Here is a 13,586-nt window from a genome sequence, read left to right on the forward strand (position 1 = left end):
CAGTTGGTAGGGATGGCCTATCCTTTCTCCACAGAAATTGTTTCCTTGGATAGAGTGCTGGGCTAGAAGCAGGAATGGTGTATGACCTCTTTAGGGCATATGCCTTATAGCAGAATCTCTGGGTCATAAGGTATGGATATTTTAGTCAATTTATTTGCTGTTGAGTTTTATACTGAGTTAAGCAAAGAGATCTGCAACCTCTTACAAATGTCCCAATGTTGAGCAGGTCAAATAAGCATAAACAGAGATTGGTAGAATTTTCTTTAAATCAGGGACTCCATTTATGGATAAATCTCTCTATCAATCTCTAACAACCATCCTCATGACTTTTGGTGAAAGGGACCAAGTCTAGTTAGCCTACATTGTATACGAAGGGCTCAGGTAATGTCTTAGTGGTTGCCATGTTTAATTGGTTTGAGCTGTCATGCAGAAATCCAAAAGTTAATTCCCACCAGGCAGAGTATAAATGATCTTTAACTCTCCAAGAATATCCCAAAGAACATGTCCTATAATCACTCTATTCTCTGTGCTATAAAAAGGAGAGAGAATTCTCCTTATGCTTGACTCCTCCATTAATCTAATCTATTGGAAAGAGTTCTGGATTTGGAGTCAAAAGAACTGCCTAGGCTCAAATGACGCTTCTGCCATTCACTACTTGCAGTGACCTTGTAAAAGTCCCTTAACTGTCCTGGATCTTAATTTCCTCCTTAATGAGAAGTTTGGACTAGACAGCTTCCAAAGTCCCTTCCTTAAAGCTCTAAATCTCTAATGTATTCTCTGAAAATCTCAGTATAAGGGAGGGCATTGATTGTTAGTAAGTCAATGTTGACACCCCACTCAACTCAAATAGATGCAAGTCTTAATACTTTTGTCAGATGAGAACAATCAAGCAATCACATGAACTAGTTGTGAACAAGGCATAGACATCAATTAATGTAATATCATAGGCTTAAGTCTAAGTGCAGAAAGTCCTTGATCAATTTAGAAGTCCTTGGAAGTCAGTGGATGAAGTGAAATGATGCCACATAGGAGATACATTTGGAATGATTGAAAGGTCTGGTCATGCCCTGTGGGCAATGAGATAATTTAGAATCAAGCATTTAGCATCAAGCTTCTAGCCAGTGCTCTGAAAGAGAATCTTGTGGGGCAAGGGAATAGTTCCTTGGCCTTGGCCTCAGTCTCTTCTCCTTCTTTGATGAGAGTAGAACCTGGTAAACTTTAGAGGACCTGAAGGTTTGGACTTTTTCATCAGAATCCTAACAGTGTCCCATGTACAGCAATGGCTGCTGGTAGTATCTGCCTCAAAAGCTGAGGACAGACTGGACATGGCAATGAAAGGTCCATTCGAGGCTATATAAGAAGCCAGCAGAAAAGCTATACTCTACCTAAGGGGATGTTTTGAGTACTACCACAAAGAGACTTCCAGGAGCTGCATGTTAGCTCTTTGTCTCATGGGCACTCTGAGCTTGAGCTCATTTTCCCCGGGACTCTATATGTACTAGTGGGAGACTGTGTTACGGACTCTTAGGATTAATTGGGTGATAATTTGTACCACTTATACCACTTTAGTGCATATGCATTTCTAAGAGCTAAGTAAGTCTGGCTGGCTGATAGGTAACCACTGATAATCATGGAGTCCCATAAGCACACCATTCAGGGCTGGTGTGCTATAGAATTAGAAAGACACCACCAAACTCCTCAGAGCTGCTCCTAGACCCTGAAGGAAGGTACGGCAACCCTGTGGGGACCCAATGTGCTAGTGCAAAAGTGGGTTGAGAAAGTAGCTCCGGTACATGTGTTATATCTGAATCAGGGATTGTCAGTTTTGAAAGGTACATCCAATCCAACCCACCATATGTGAATTGGAAGATGATTCTTCCTGACTCTAGTCCCAGCATTCTATGCACTGTGCCATCTAGCTGCCTCTGGAACCAGGAAGACCTGAATTCAAATTCAGCCTCAGACACTTACTAGGTGTGACCCTGGGCAAGAGCCTTACCTTCTGTTTATTTCAGTTTCCTCAACTGTAAAATGGGGATAATAATAGCACCTATCTTCTAGAGTTGTTGTGAGGATCAAATTGGATAATAATTGTAAAGTTTTAGCAAAGTGCCTGGTACATAGTAAGTGATACATAAATGTTAGCTATAATAATAAAAAATTTAATTATTATACGGTATGTTTTTCAGTTCTCCTTCGTGGTTGACCCCCTCTGCTCTTTCCAATTCCATAGGACCATCTCCACTGGACTCTGGACTACACTATTCTGGGAGGGTAGCTCCTTCACTTTATTCATTAGAAGATTAGTATTGTCATATAAATTATTCTCTTGATTCTACTCATTTCTCTCTCAGGTTGCTCTGAATCTATTTTATCATGTCTTAAAGCTCAGTATTTCATTTCATATTTCATTCTTATATCATAATTTGTATAGTCATCCCCCAATAGATGGACATCTTCTTAGTTTTTAGTTCCTTGTTACCGCAAAAAAAGCTTATATGAATAATTTTGCATGTACGGGTCCATTTCCTTTTTCTTTGACCTACTTGGTGAAATAAGCCTAGTAGTAATATTGCTGAGTTATTAAAGAGTATGCACAACTTTGGGGGCCTAGTTCCAAATTGCTATCTGTTGTGACTTGGCCAATTCACAGCTCCATCAACCATGCCTGTTTCCCAAAAGCCCTTCCAACATTTGTAATTATCCTTTTCTGCCATCTTTACCAATCTGATGGGTGTGAAGTAGAACCTGAGAGATTCTTTAATTTGAATTTCTTTAATTATTTGTGATTTACTCCTTCAATCTTCTCATAACTTCTTATGGAAGTGATTAATTACAATCTTTGCTACCTTCCATTATCTTCTCTCAACTGTATACCTTAGGTGTTCCCTGTTTCCTCCTGGGCTTGCCCTGATTTAACTACTGTTCAAGATCTTCCCATTCCACCCCCCAACACTGACAGATACTGGACCAATAATGGCATTATCCCAAATGAAAGTGGCTCATTTATTTAGAGGGGATCCAATATGGTCATTGTTAGATTGGCAGAAGGGGCCTGGTCACTGTCAATGAAAAGAAATCTCTTTTGCAATTATATTTATAAGCAACACGGTGTAGTTGAAAGAGAACCTGGTTTTGAATCTTAGATCTAATGCTTACAACTTTTATGACTCTTTTTAAGTCTCCATTTGCTCAGTTATAAAATAGGGATTGTAATCATGTAAACTCCCTCCAGGGATCTTGTAAGAAAAGGGCCTTACAGGGGCAGCTAGGTGGTACAGTGGATAGAGCACTGGCCCTGAAGTCAGGAGGACCTGAGTTCAAATCTGGCCTCAGACCAAACACTTGACACATACTAGCTGTGTGACCTTGGACAAGTCACTTAACCCCAATTGCCTCACCAAAAAAAAAAAAAGGCCTTACAAATCTTAAAGTACTTCTGAAGTGGTAATTACTATATTTTAAACTTTTTTAAGGGCATCAATCCTGTAATGCAATATTCCTTTGGAGCTCTAGCTCACCAGTCTGGTCTAGAAGGTTTCCAGGTGGTGTCTGAAAGTTTGAACACTCCTGATATTGTCAAACATGGCAGAGAACATAGTTTTCACATCAAAATAACCAAGGTGTTTGATTGAAGAGCATTTAGCCTTTATTAGACAGTAAAAGGATCTATAACTAAGAAACTCAATTCTAAGCACATTTTGAAAAGGAGATTGTGGGCCAAGACATTGTCTACAGAACATATTGATGTGCAATATTGCGTGAATGATGTGATTAGAGAAAGTTATGCTTAAATGAAGTGATCTAAGGTATTTTGGATTACTCTGTGTCTATAGACAAAGAAAATTATTATATTTTAAAAATAGAAATATAGTTGATGAGTTGAGCCCTAAAATGATTTTAGGTAAACAATTTGAGGAATATGTTCACAGATGAACTAGAACCATCTTCTCACAGGATGGTCTCCTGGGCCATAGAGCAAAAATGAAAGACAACAGATGGGCTATCTGACCTACAGACTGGGCAGCAACTTTTTGGGTCTGGTTGTTCAGAGATGGAAATGGTGGGTGTGAGATCATTGTTTCTGGTGCTCAATGAATTTGTGATGAGTAGTGAGAGATCTGAATGTGAAGAATATGAAAGTAATTTTTGCACCCCAAGAGAGACAGTGTGGTGTAAAGGGTAGTGTACTAGATATGGAATCAAGAAGACCTAGGCTTAGATCCTGCTTCAGGTACTTATTGTGTGAGCTTGGGTAGGTCACTTAAGCTCCTGACCCTTTGTGTCCTCATCTGTAAAATGAAGGGCTTAGACTTGAAGACTTAAAAGCTACCTCCCAACTCTAGATTTATGATCTATAATCCATGTGTCAAAAATGGACAGCAGATGGACTGTCTGACATACAGACTGGATGGCAAATGTTTGAGTCTAGGTATTCAAACAAAGATGGAAATCAAGTGTGAAATCATTGACTCTGGTGTTTGAGGCTAACCATGGTCTAGAAGGAAGTGTTGTGGGTTTAGAATCAGGAGACTTGGGTTCAGATAGAAGGTTCATATAGATATAGATTTAAATAGAGGTCACATGATGTAGTGAAAAGAGAATTGGATTTAAAGTCAAAGAGCCTGGGTCCTAATCCTGACTCTGCCACTCACCATTTGTAGAACCCTGGACAAGTCACTTCATTTCTCTGGACCTCAGTTTCCTCCTCTAGAAAATGAGAGAGTTGGACTTGATGCCCTTTCAGGTCTCTTCTCACCCTTATTTTAGGACCCTATAAAATCCTGGTTCTAACACTTTTTAGAGTTAAGAGTACTAACATCTCATTTCACCCAGTGATATGCTGGAGCCAACTTGTATGGCTTAGGAGAATTGATTGTTAAATTTTCAGTGTGAGCATTTACACTTTGGACATCAGCAAACACTAGATACCAGGGCTTGATTTATTGTTTTATTGTTTCTCTAGATTTAAGAAAATGATAAAGAAAATGTTAATAATGCAAATTAAAGTGTGTTGTGTGTACTCCCTCACCTTTACCCTAGCTCAGAGCCAATTGTTAAGCTTTCACCAGAACACCCCTGATGTCACCTCTGCAATCATTAGTACAATCATTGTGGCATAATGAAAAGTACATTGGCTTTGGAATCAGAAGACTTGGATTTGAATTCTGAATCTGCTAGGTACTCCCTGTATAGCCTTAACCAAAATCCTCTGATCTGCATGATCATTTGATTCAATATTTTAATTCAACACCTACTATGTGCAAGGCCCTGAAATATCCCTTACATCATCTACTTTACAGGAAAGTTCTTGTAAATCTTCAAGTGTCATAGAAATTAGGTTTAATAGTGATAATTAAATTAATGGAATGGATTTTTTTCCTCCTGATTCTGATTCACCTCATAATTTGTTAGTAAAATGGCAACTATTCCTCCATTTCTTGCCTGTGTGTGATTTGTTGTGTTTTCCTTCATTGCAATCAAAGGTATGAGAGGTTTCCAGATGGTTCTAGGAATGTCTGGTGTGGTGGTCAAATGAGCCAACTAACTTATCTTGTCTATTTTGATTTTGTGCCTTCATTTGCTTACTGAGAAATACCAGGGAAGCAGGCATTGTTTAGAGGGGTGGTAACTTTCACCTTTTCTAGTGAGATTTGTATCCTGTTTAAACAGGGTGTGGCCTGAACACCACAAGGATATGTCTTAATGAGGCTGCCTGATATAGTGAGACCATTGAATTTGGAGTCAAAAGATCTAAGTTTCAACCTTAATGCTGTCACTTAATTGCACAAATCACTTTCTCTTTCTAAGCCTCAGTTTCTTCACCTGAGAAATCTAGATAATAATATTTGTGCTCTCTATATCCCAAGATTGTTATGAGGAAAATGGTTTGTCAAGCTTAAAATACTGGAGGGTTGGGAATTGCTGCTTAAGGGAGCAGTAATTGACAAAGAGGTTCCCATGGTTTTCCAGCATCTGCCCTCTTGTGAAGTAGATGGTTCAAATATAAGCATTGTCATATTACAAATGAGAAGACTGGGGCTCTGAGAAGTATAATCATGACCATCAGACTGATATGTCTTGGCAACTGGTAGTTAAAATTTCAATTTCTTACTTAGGAGTAAAGATAATTTACTTTTTCAATAACTTAGCAGTTAATACCTGAAAATGGTCTAAGCTTGGGGTAGAGGGAAAAAGCACTGAACTTGGAGTTGAGACCACAATTCAAATCCAAGCTCTAACACTTACTGCTAGCTGTATGACCTTGGACAAGTCAATTCCCTTCTCAGAATCTCAGTCTTCTATAAAATGAAGGAGTTGGATTTCACTAGGTGGTATTTTTTCAGCTAGACTTTCTTAATTAAAAAGATATATGGATTTTCATTTCAAGTCTGGCTAGACAGTGAAAGCTGACAAGTGCTAGTAGCTAATAATGTTTTATTTTTTAGACTGATCTAAAGTTACAAAACACTTCCCTCACCTTATGAGGCATGTGGTACAAGCTTTACTATCCTCATTTTGCTAATGAGAGAACTGAGGCTAAAGTAACTTGGATGAGGCCATAAAGCACATAAGTACTAAAGCTAGAATTCAAACTCAGGGCCACCAATTCTGAAGTCCTTTCTCTTTCCATGATTCCATCAGAATGGATAATTTCTAGACATCTGTCTTAAGCTGCTGAAACTATTTGGTTTCTCAAATTCTCTTCACTCCTAAATAATTAGAAATGTTATCTCTCAAATTGCCATGGCATTGCTCAAGAACTTTGATCAAATTCTCCTGGAGACTGGCAGATTTCAAGAACCTTAATGTCAATTATTCTTTCATTAAATAATAATAATTATAATAGTTTTGACTTCAAACTCATTTTTTTTCAATGCTACTCCACCAGCCAGTGGCTGAAGTATTTGACAGGGTGAGTCCCAATGGGAAGATTTTTAATAATATGCATATTGCAGTATAAACATTTCCAATGTCACACAGCCATGCAGATGACATGTGGTCAGTTGGGCAGACCAACCATTTTGTTCTAATCACACGCGGCTGTCTGGATTTCCATTCATGCCTTTTTGATTCTTATGGATGACCAGCATCTACCAATGGGAAGGGTCAACATCACATTCTGCCTGGAAGCTTTGTGTTCAAGAGAAACTCTCTAGGGAATGATGAATTCACATATGTATCTCTTGCTGCTCCGACATGACTCATCACTCCACTTTCCTTGAGCTGCCTGGGAGAACAGGGCACAGTTTTCCCTCTTCCCGCCATTGGGCTGTGCATGATCCCAATTCAGGAAGGTAATGGCAACACCATTGACATCAACAAATTTGCCTTCATTGACCATGTCATTAATCCCCAGCCAAAAATCATTAACACCTGGCAGACTTTTTTTTCCATAGTCTCGTAGGGCATTGGTTTCATCACTGTTCCTGGGAATGACCAGGGTCCCACCTTTGGAAATGCAGTCCTCGTTTGCCTCATGGAAGTGCTTGGAGATATCAGATGCCAGGTAGCACTTTTTGTGTACTTTCACTCCTCGGAGACAGACTGTGAAGAGAATAATGCATAAAATGAAATTTATTTATATGCATAAATAAATGCATAAAATAAAATTACAGTAGAAACCAGTAATGTTGAATATAGTTATCAAAATATATTTTAAGGTAAGTTCATGGACCCCAAGTTAAGAATCCCTGCTCTATTAGGAAAAAAACTCTTTAAGGACAATCTGTCCTGCTTTTATGCTTATATCCTCAATACTTAACACAGTGCCTTAGATACAGAAAGCATTTTCATTCATTCATTTCTTGGATGAAAAACATAGTGTAGGGTGCCAGGCTCATACTCAAAGGCTTTCCATCTTAGTAAGGCCTGTTAGAGCTTGTGCTTTACCATAATAGCCTTTAAGAGCCCAGGATAATTCCTATACCACCATATGCATAGTAGGTTAATAAATATTTTTTTCACTAAATGAGTTACCTTGTTTCATTATTTTGAATTTTATACCTATTCCTTAAAAAAAATCAATCTGAATGCCATCAAGGAATCACCTAGTATAATGGACATGATGCTCAACTAGGAGTCAGGACCCACAGATTCCAGTTCTAGTAATTATTTTAATTAATTGTGAACTGTCACCTTCCTTTTGCAGGCCTCACTTTTCTCACTTGGCAAATGGGACTAATAATACTTGTTCTGCCTTATTCATGCATCTGGCATGAGACTCTAGTGAGATAATGGGTGTGATAATATTTCACAAACTAAGCAGATGGAAGGGGTCTGAACTACCAAAGACTAACACCCAGTGAGTTATTTGGGGGGTCATGGGGCTGAAACCAGGAGCCAGGCCCTGAAGTAGAGGAAAAACTGATTGTAATTTAAATCAGCCTCTTAATTTGTAGGTAATTCCCTGCAGTGAAATATCAAAGAAACTCAGGCTTGCCTATGACCAGGGATCTTTGGACAGGAGCAATAGGAAGAGCTAGGCATTTGGAGACATAAGACACTGATTTGAATCTCATATCTGACACTCAATAGTTACATGCTCTTGAATAAGTCAGGTCCCCTCGCTAAGCCTCATTTTCCTCATCTAGAAAATGGTGATAATGATTCTTGCATTTCTTACCTGACAAGGCTACAATTTGTAAACCACAAAGTGCTATGAGGTAACACAAGAAAAGGCAGCTGGTGCTGCAGCGAATAGAGCGCCAAGCCTGGACATAAGAAGATTTGAGTTCAAATCTGACCTCAGACACTTACCAGTGGTGTGACCCTGCACATGTCACTTAACCTCAGTTTCCTCAACTATAAAATGGGTGCAAATAATAGTTCCTACTTCATAGTATTGTTGTGAGGATCAGATGAGATAATTAATAATTGTAAAGTGTTTATTATAGTCAGTGCCATAGTAGATGCTATATAATGCTTAGTCCCTTCTCTTCTTATGTGTGAACCAACTCTATTTGCTTTTAAAGTTTTGTTTCTTCTTGGTGTTGAGTGATGAGGATTTTATAGCAATTCAGCTTCTGGGGAATCTCTTCTCTTCATTTATTGTGGTATGTTGGAAAAATCATTAGATTTGAAATCAGAAGATCTGAGTTTGAAAATGAGTTCCTCTACTCACTAGCCACGTGACCTACAGCAAGTCGCTTCTTATCTTTTAGCTACAGTTTTATCCTCTGAGGTCTGTCAATTAAGATGATAAACACTTCTCAAGTGCCTACTATGTGCCAGGCACTGTGCTAAGTACTGGGGAAGTTCTGTAAAATGAAGGCAGTGGGACTCATTGATTCCTAAGGTCCTTTCTAACTCTGACATTCTGTGCTCCTTTGATCCCAGATCTGCAATGATATTATGTACCTTTCAGCAACAAAGTATCCTTGACATACATTCTTACCTATCTGCAGGGCTTGCATTTCCTTCAAGGTATTTACTTCTCTCCAGAGCTTCTCCACCTGTGTTTTCAGGTCACCATCCTTTTCTTTTGTGCACAGGAGAAAGACATAAGACACCAAGACAAGAAAGTTGAAAAGCAGTTTTTGCTGAACAGAGATGCCAACAGGCAGTCACAAAGGAAAATACCTTGATTCACATGATCCGCAAGCAAATGATGACTAGAAAGTTTCTTTGAAGGACTTAACACAGGGCAATGTTGTGTGATCTCGAGCAGGCACTTTCCCTCACTGAGCCTCAGCTTCCTCTTCTTTAAAATGGGAATAAATGACCTACCTCATGGGGTTGTTGCATTACTTTCTCCTCTATCATCCTTAGTTTCCTTCTTTGTAAAAAGAAACAATATTTGCACTATCTACCTGACTTGGTGGTTGTGAAGAGTAAACGACGATAATGTATGGAGAGTGCTTTGTAATCCTTAGATTATGATTTACAGCTAGAAATGATCATAGAGATCATTTAATCCAACCTTCACTTTTTACAGAGGAAGAAAATTATGTCCAGAGAAGGGGAATTATTTGCTCAAGGTTATATAGCCAGTAAACAGTAGAACTGGATTCAAAACAAGTTTTCTGATTAAATCCCGTGCTTTTTTTTTTTTTTTTTGGCTTGGCAATTGGGTTTAAGTGATTTGCCCAGGGTCACAGAGCTAGTAAGTGTCTGAGGCTGGATTTGAACTCAGGTCCTCCTGACTTTAAGGCCAGAGCTCTGTCCACTGCACCATCTAGCTGCCCCTTAAATCCTGTGCTTTTTGCACCACACCAGGTTGCCTGGTAAAACACTATTCAGCTCAGATCTATTATTGTGATTATTTTTTGTTATTAGTGTAGAGTACAATATCCCTTCTTGAATAGATTACTCGAGGCCTGTAGCAGGTTTTAGAAAAGGGCTAAACACATTACAATAATTATTAAGCACCCATTATGTACAGAACATTATGCTGTATACTGAGGAACATAACAAAATTTAAATAAGCCTCTATCCTGACTGTGGGGAAATTCAAAGCCCAGTTGGGGCTAATCTACATCTTAGCCATGAACCTGACCTATAATAATGATAGTATTTACTGACATTTCTGTGGTGATTTAAAATTTATGAATTGCTTTCATCATAACAACACTTTCAAATAGGCAGCATGCATATTACTGTCTTTCAGTTTTTTTCAACTGGCACATATTTAATAGCTAGCATTTATTTAGAACAAATATTATCTCACTTTCTCCTGGAAAACAACCCTGGAAGATAAGTGCTATTATAATCCCGTATTTTACAGATGAAGAAACTGAGTCAGACAGAGGTTAAGTGACACAGTTAGCTGTGTCTGAGGTCAGACTTGAATTCAGGTCTTTTTGACTTCAAGTCCATTCACTCTACCACCTAACTATCCCTTTTTGTGCCTGGCACTGTGGTAGGCACTGGGGATATAAATACTACAAATGAAACAATCTCTACTGGTTAAGAACTTACATTATAACAGGGGAGACAACAAAGACTTACATACATGTGTGTATATACACATATATATACATGTATGTGTATATCTACACACATATATTATATATATTCGTTATATTTTTATGTATAACTTAAATTATTGTACATATTTATACATAAACATATAACTTTATATAGATATATAAATATGGGTAGATGTAGATATATAGGCATGTATAGCATAAATAAAAAAGAATAAAAACAAAGTAGTTTAACATAAGAAAGGGAAGGCGTAGTGGTTGAGGGGACTGGCAAAAGCTTCATGTAGAAGGTGGTGCTTGAGGAACATCTTTTTTTTTTTTTTTTAGGCAATTGGGGTTAAGTGACTTGCCCAGGGTCACACAGCCAGGAAGTGTTAAGTGTTTGGTCTGAGGCCAAATTTGAACTCAGATCCTGCTGACTTGAGGGCCGGTGCTCTATCCACTGCGCCACCTAGCTGCTCCAATATTTCATATTCTTGTACTAAGTTTCTGTCCATATTTAACATTCTATGTTACATAATCTAAGATCTCTTCCAACTTCGTTAGTCATCCTTCCAATTCTGATATCCTTTTTTTTTTTTTGCTTTTTTTGGTGAGGCAATTGGGGTTAAGTGACTTGCCCATGGTCACACAGCTAGTAGGTGTCAAGTGTCTGAGGCCGGATTTGAACTCAGGTCCTCTTGACTCCAAGGCCAGATCTCTCTATCCACTGTGCCACTTAGTTATCCCCAATATACTCTTACAGATTGTTAGAGCTGGAAGCAACCTTCGAGATGTTTTATTTCATACTTCATTTTGCAGGTGAGGAACCTGAGCACCAGAGAAGAGAAGCATTTTGCCCAAGGTCACACAGCTAAGAAATGGCAGAGCCAGGGTTTGAGGCAGGGCACTCTAGCTAGTCTTTCAGTATGTTGTGTGTTCCAAAGACCCATTTAACTCTGATATTCTATGGTCTAGGATTTGTGTGGAGTAAAGTGTATATTTAGAGTCCTAGTGATCTGTTTCCCAGAGCTGAGTCTTAGGCATAGCATTTTTCACCTCTCAGCCTTCTCACAAAGCCTTCCCTGTCCCAGATGATTACGGTTCCTGTCCCAAAAAAATCCCACTTAGAAGTCTTGGATTCTTCAGTCTAATGTTGAGAGGCTGAAAAAAATCATTTTGGGGGTGGAGACGGAACCTTGAGATGTTCCCACGATAAGTTAGGGGCCAAAACAATATCTACCTCGGTTACACATAGAGATGTGACTAACAAATACACACATATACACATAGATACTCCTGTTCTTCCTCATTGTCTGGCCTCAGATATTAGCAGCAGTCACCATTTTGCAAAGGTCCTTTAAGACGGACAAAATGGTGGTTATATAAACTTGCCACATCATCCATTTCTCTCTGCATTCATTCTTTTCTTCCCTTCCCTTTCCCTCCAGCCTCCTTCTTGTATTCTCTGACCAGGAGGGGTTGGAATTGGACTTCAGGAAAATGTACTAGCAAACATGAAATTGCCCAGAAAAAAACTTAACTTACAATTACTCAAGCCCAAACTATTATTTGCAAAGATAGGGAATTGGGGAAAGGATCTCTATAATCATAGAAAAGAAAAACATAAACGACATACAACATTTATATGGTGTCACATGTGGATGCCGGTTCTATTCTTGTTTCTATGTTTTGATTATTCATAAGATGTTCAATCCTGGGTCAGTTATTAATGAAGGAAAATTGGCAAGGAAGGATCAGAATCACCTTTATCTAGCAATTCCCTAAAGGTTGCAGAATTACAGAAAGGAGTAGAGAGGGATTTTGATCCTTTCCCTTGACTTGAGTCTTTGATAATTTTTCCCCCTTGAAATATTTTTCTTTTTTTAATTATTTTTGAAACATTAAAAAAAAGACAAGGCAACAAATATTAGAGTCAGGAGGTTTCATAACATAGAACGTTAGAACTGAAAGAGACCTTAGACGAGAATGTCAACATAGGCACATTTATGTTCTATGTTCTAAGTTCCCTCCCAACACTTTTATTTCATGAACCTCTTAACATATGAAGGGAAACGGTTACCTTTCACTCTACGTTTGCTGTGTTTTCTGGCTTTTAGTTTGGCAGGCTGGCTTTGATCAAGGAGTAAAATGATGATGAGGATGAAGATCCCAAGTCCATTATGGGCCATTTCTCTCCAAGAAGTGTCCTGAGAAGACTCAGGAGCAGTTAGGAGTAAATGGTGCAGCCGAATCGTCCTGGGCTTTATAAAATGAGCTAGGGAAGCTGGCTCTTCTTTTGCTCAAGAAACTAGTCAAAGTGCTTCTGTTGGCTGGAGTATAAGGTGGCTCCTTGTTCTCCCTCCACAGGTTAAAAAAAGCTTCATTTTGGCTACACTTCTTGGCTGATCTGCGTTTTGACAGATGACTTTTATCCCTGATACATCACATTTGGTTTTCCACCCATTACTTCCATACCTCCCAGAACACTGATGTGTTTGGGAAGCCTACTTTTTGAGTATCAGACTTTAAACTTCTGAAATTAATGGTGGTCAGTGATAATCAAAATAATAGCTCTTATTTAGAAGGTACTCTGTAAGGTTTACAACATCCTTTTTACACAAAGCCATATGAGTTAGTACAACTTTTAATTTCTCTATTTTGCAACTGTGGAAACTG

At 38.6% G+C, this 13,586-nt stretch overlaps 1 protein-coding gene across 1 annotated transcript; it reads right to left on the bottom strand.

The window, feature by feature from the left end:
* Positions 1–7,156: 7,156 nt before the first annotated feature.
* Positions 7,157–13,099, bottom strand: CLEC3A (C-type lectin domain family 3 member A). The gene is made up of 3 exons (XM_027865078.1): positions 12,991–13,099; positions 9,398–9,481; positions 7,157–7,548 (listed from the first exon to the last, which is right to left on the bottom strand). The coding sequence occupies exons 1-3, from the start codon at positions 13,097–13,099 to the stop codon at positions 7,157–7,159; spliced, it is 585 nt and encodes a 194-aa protein (XP_027720879.1).
* Positions 13,100–13,586: the final 487 nt, after the last annotated feature.

The sequence above is a fragment of the Vombatus ursinus genome, unplaced genomic scaffold (genome assembly GCF_900497805.2).
Source record: "Vombatus ursinus unplaced genomic scaffold, bare-nosed wombat genome assembly UNPS02014778.1, whole genome shotgun sequence".
NCBI classification, from domain to species: Eukaryota; Metazoa; Chordata; class Mammalia; order Diprotodontia; family Vombatidae; genus Vombatus; species Vombatus ursinus.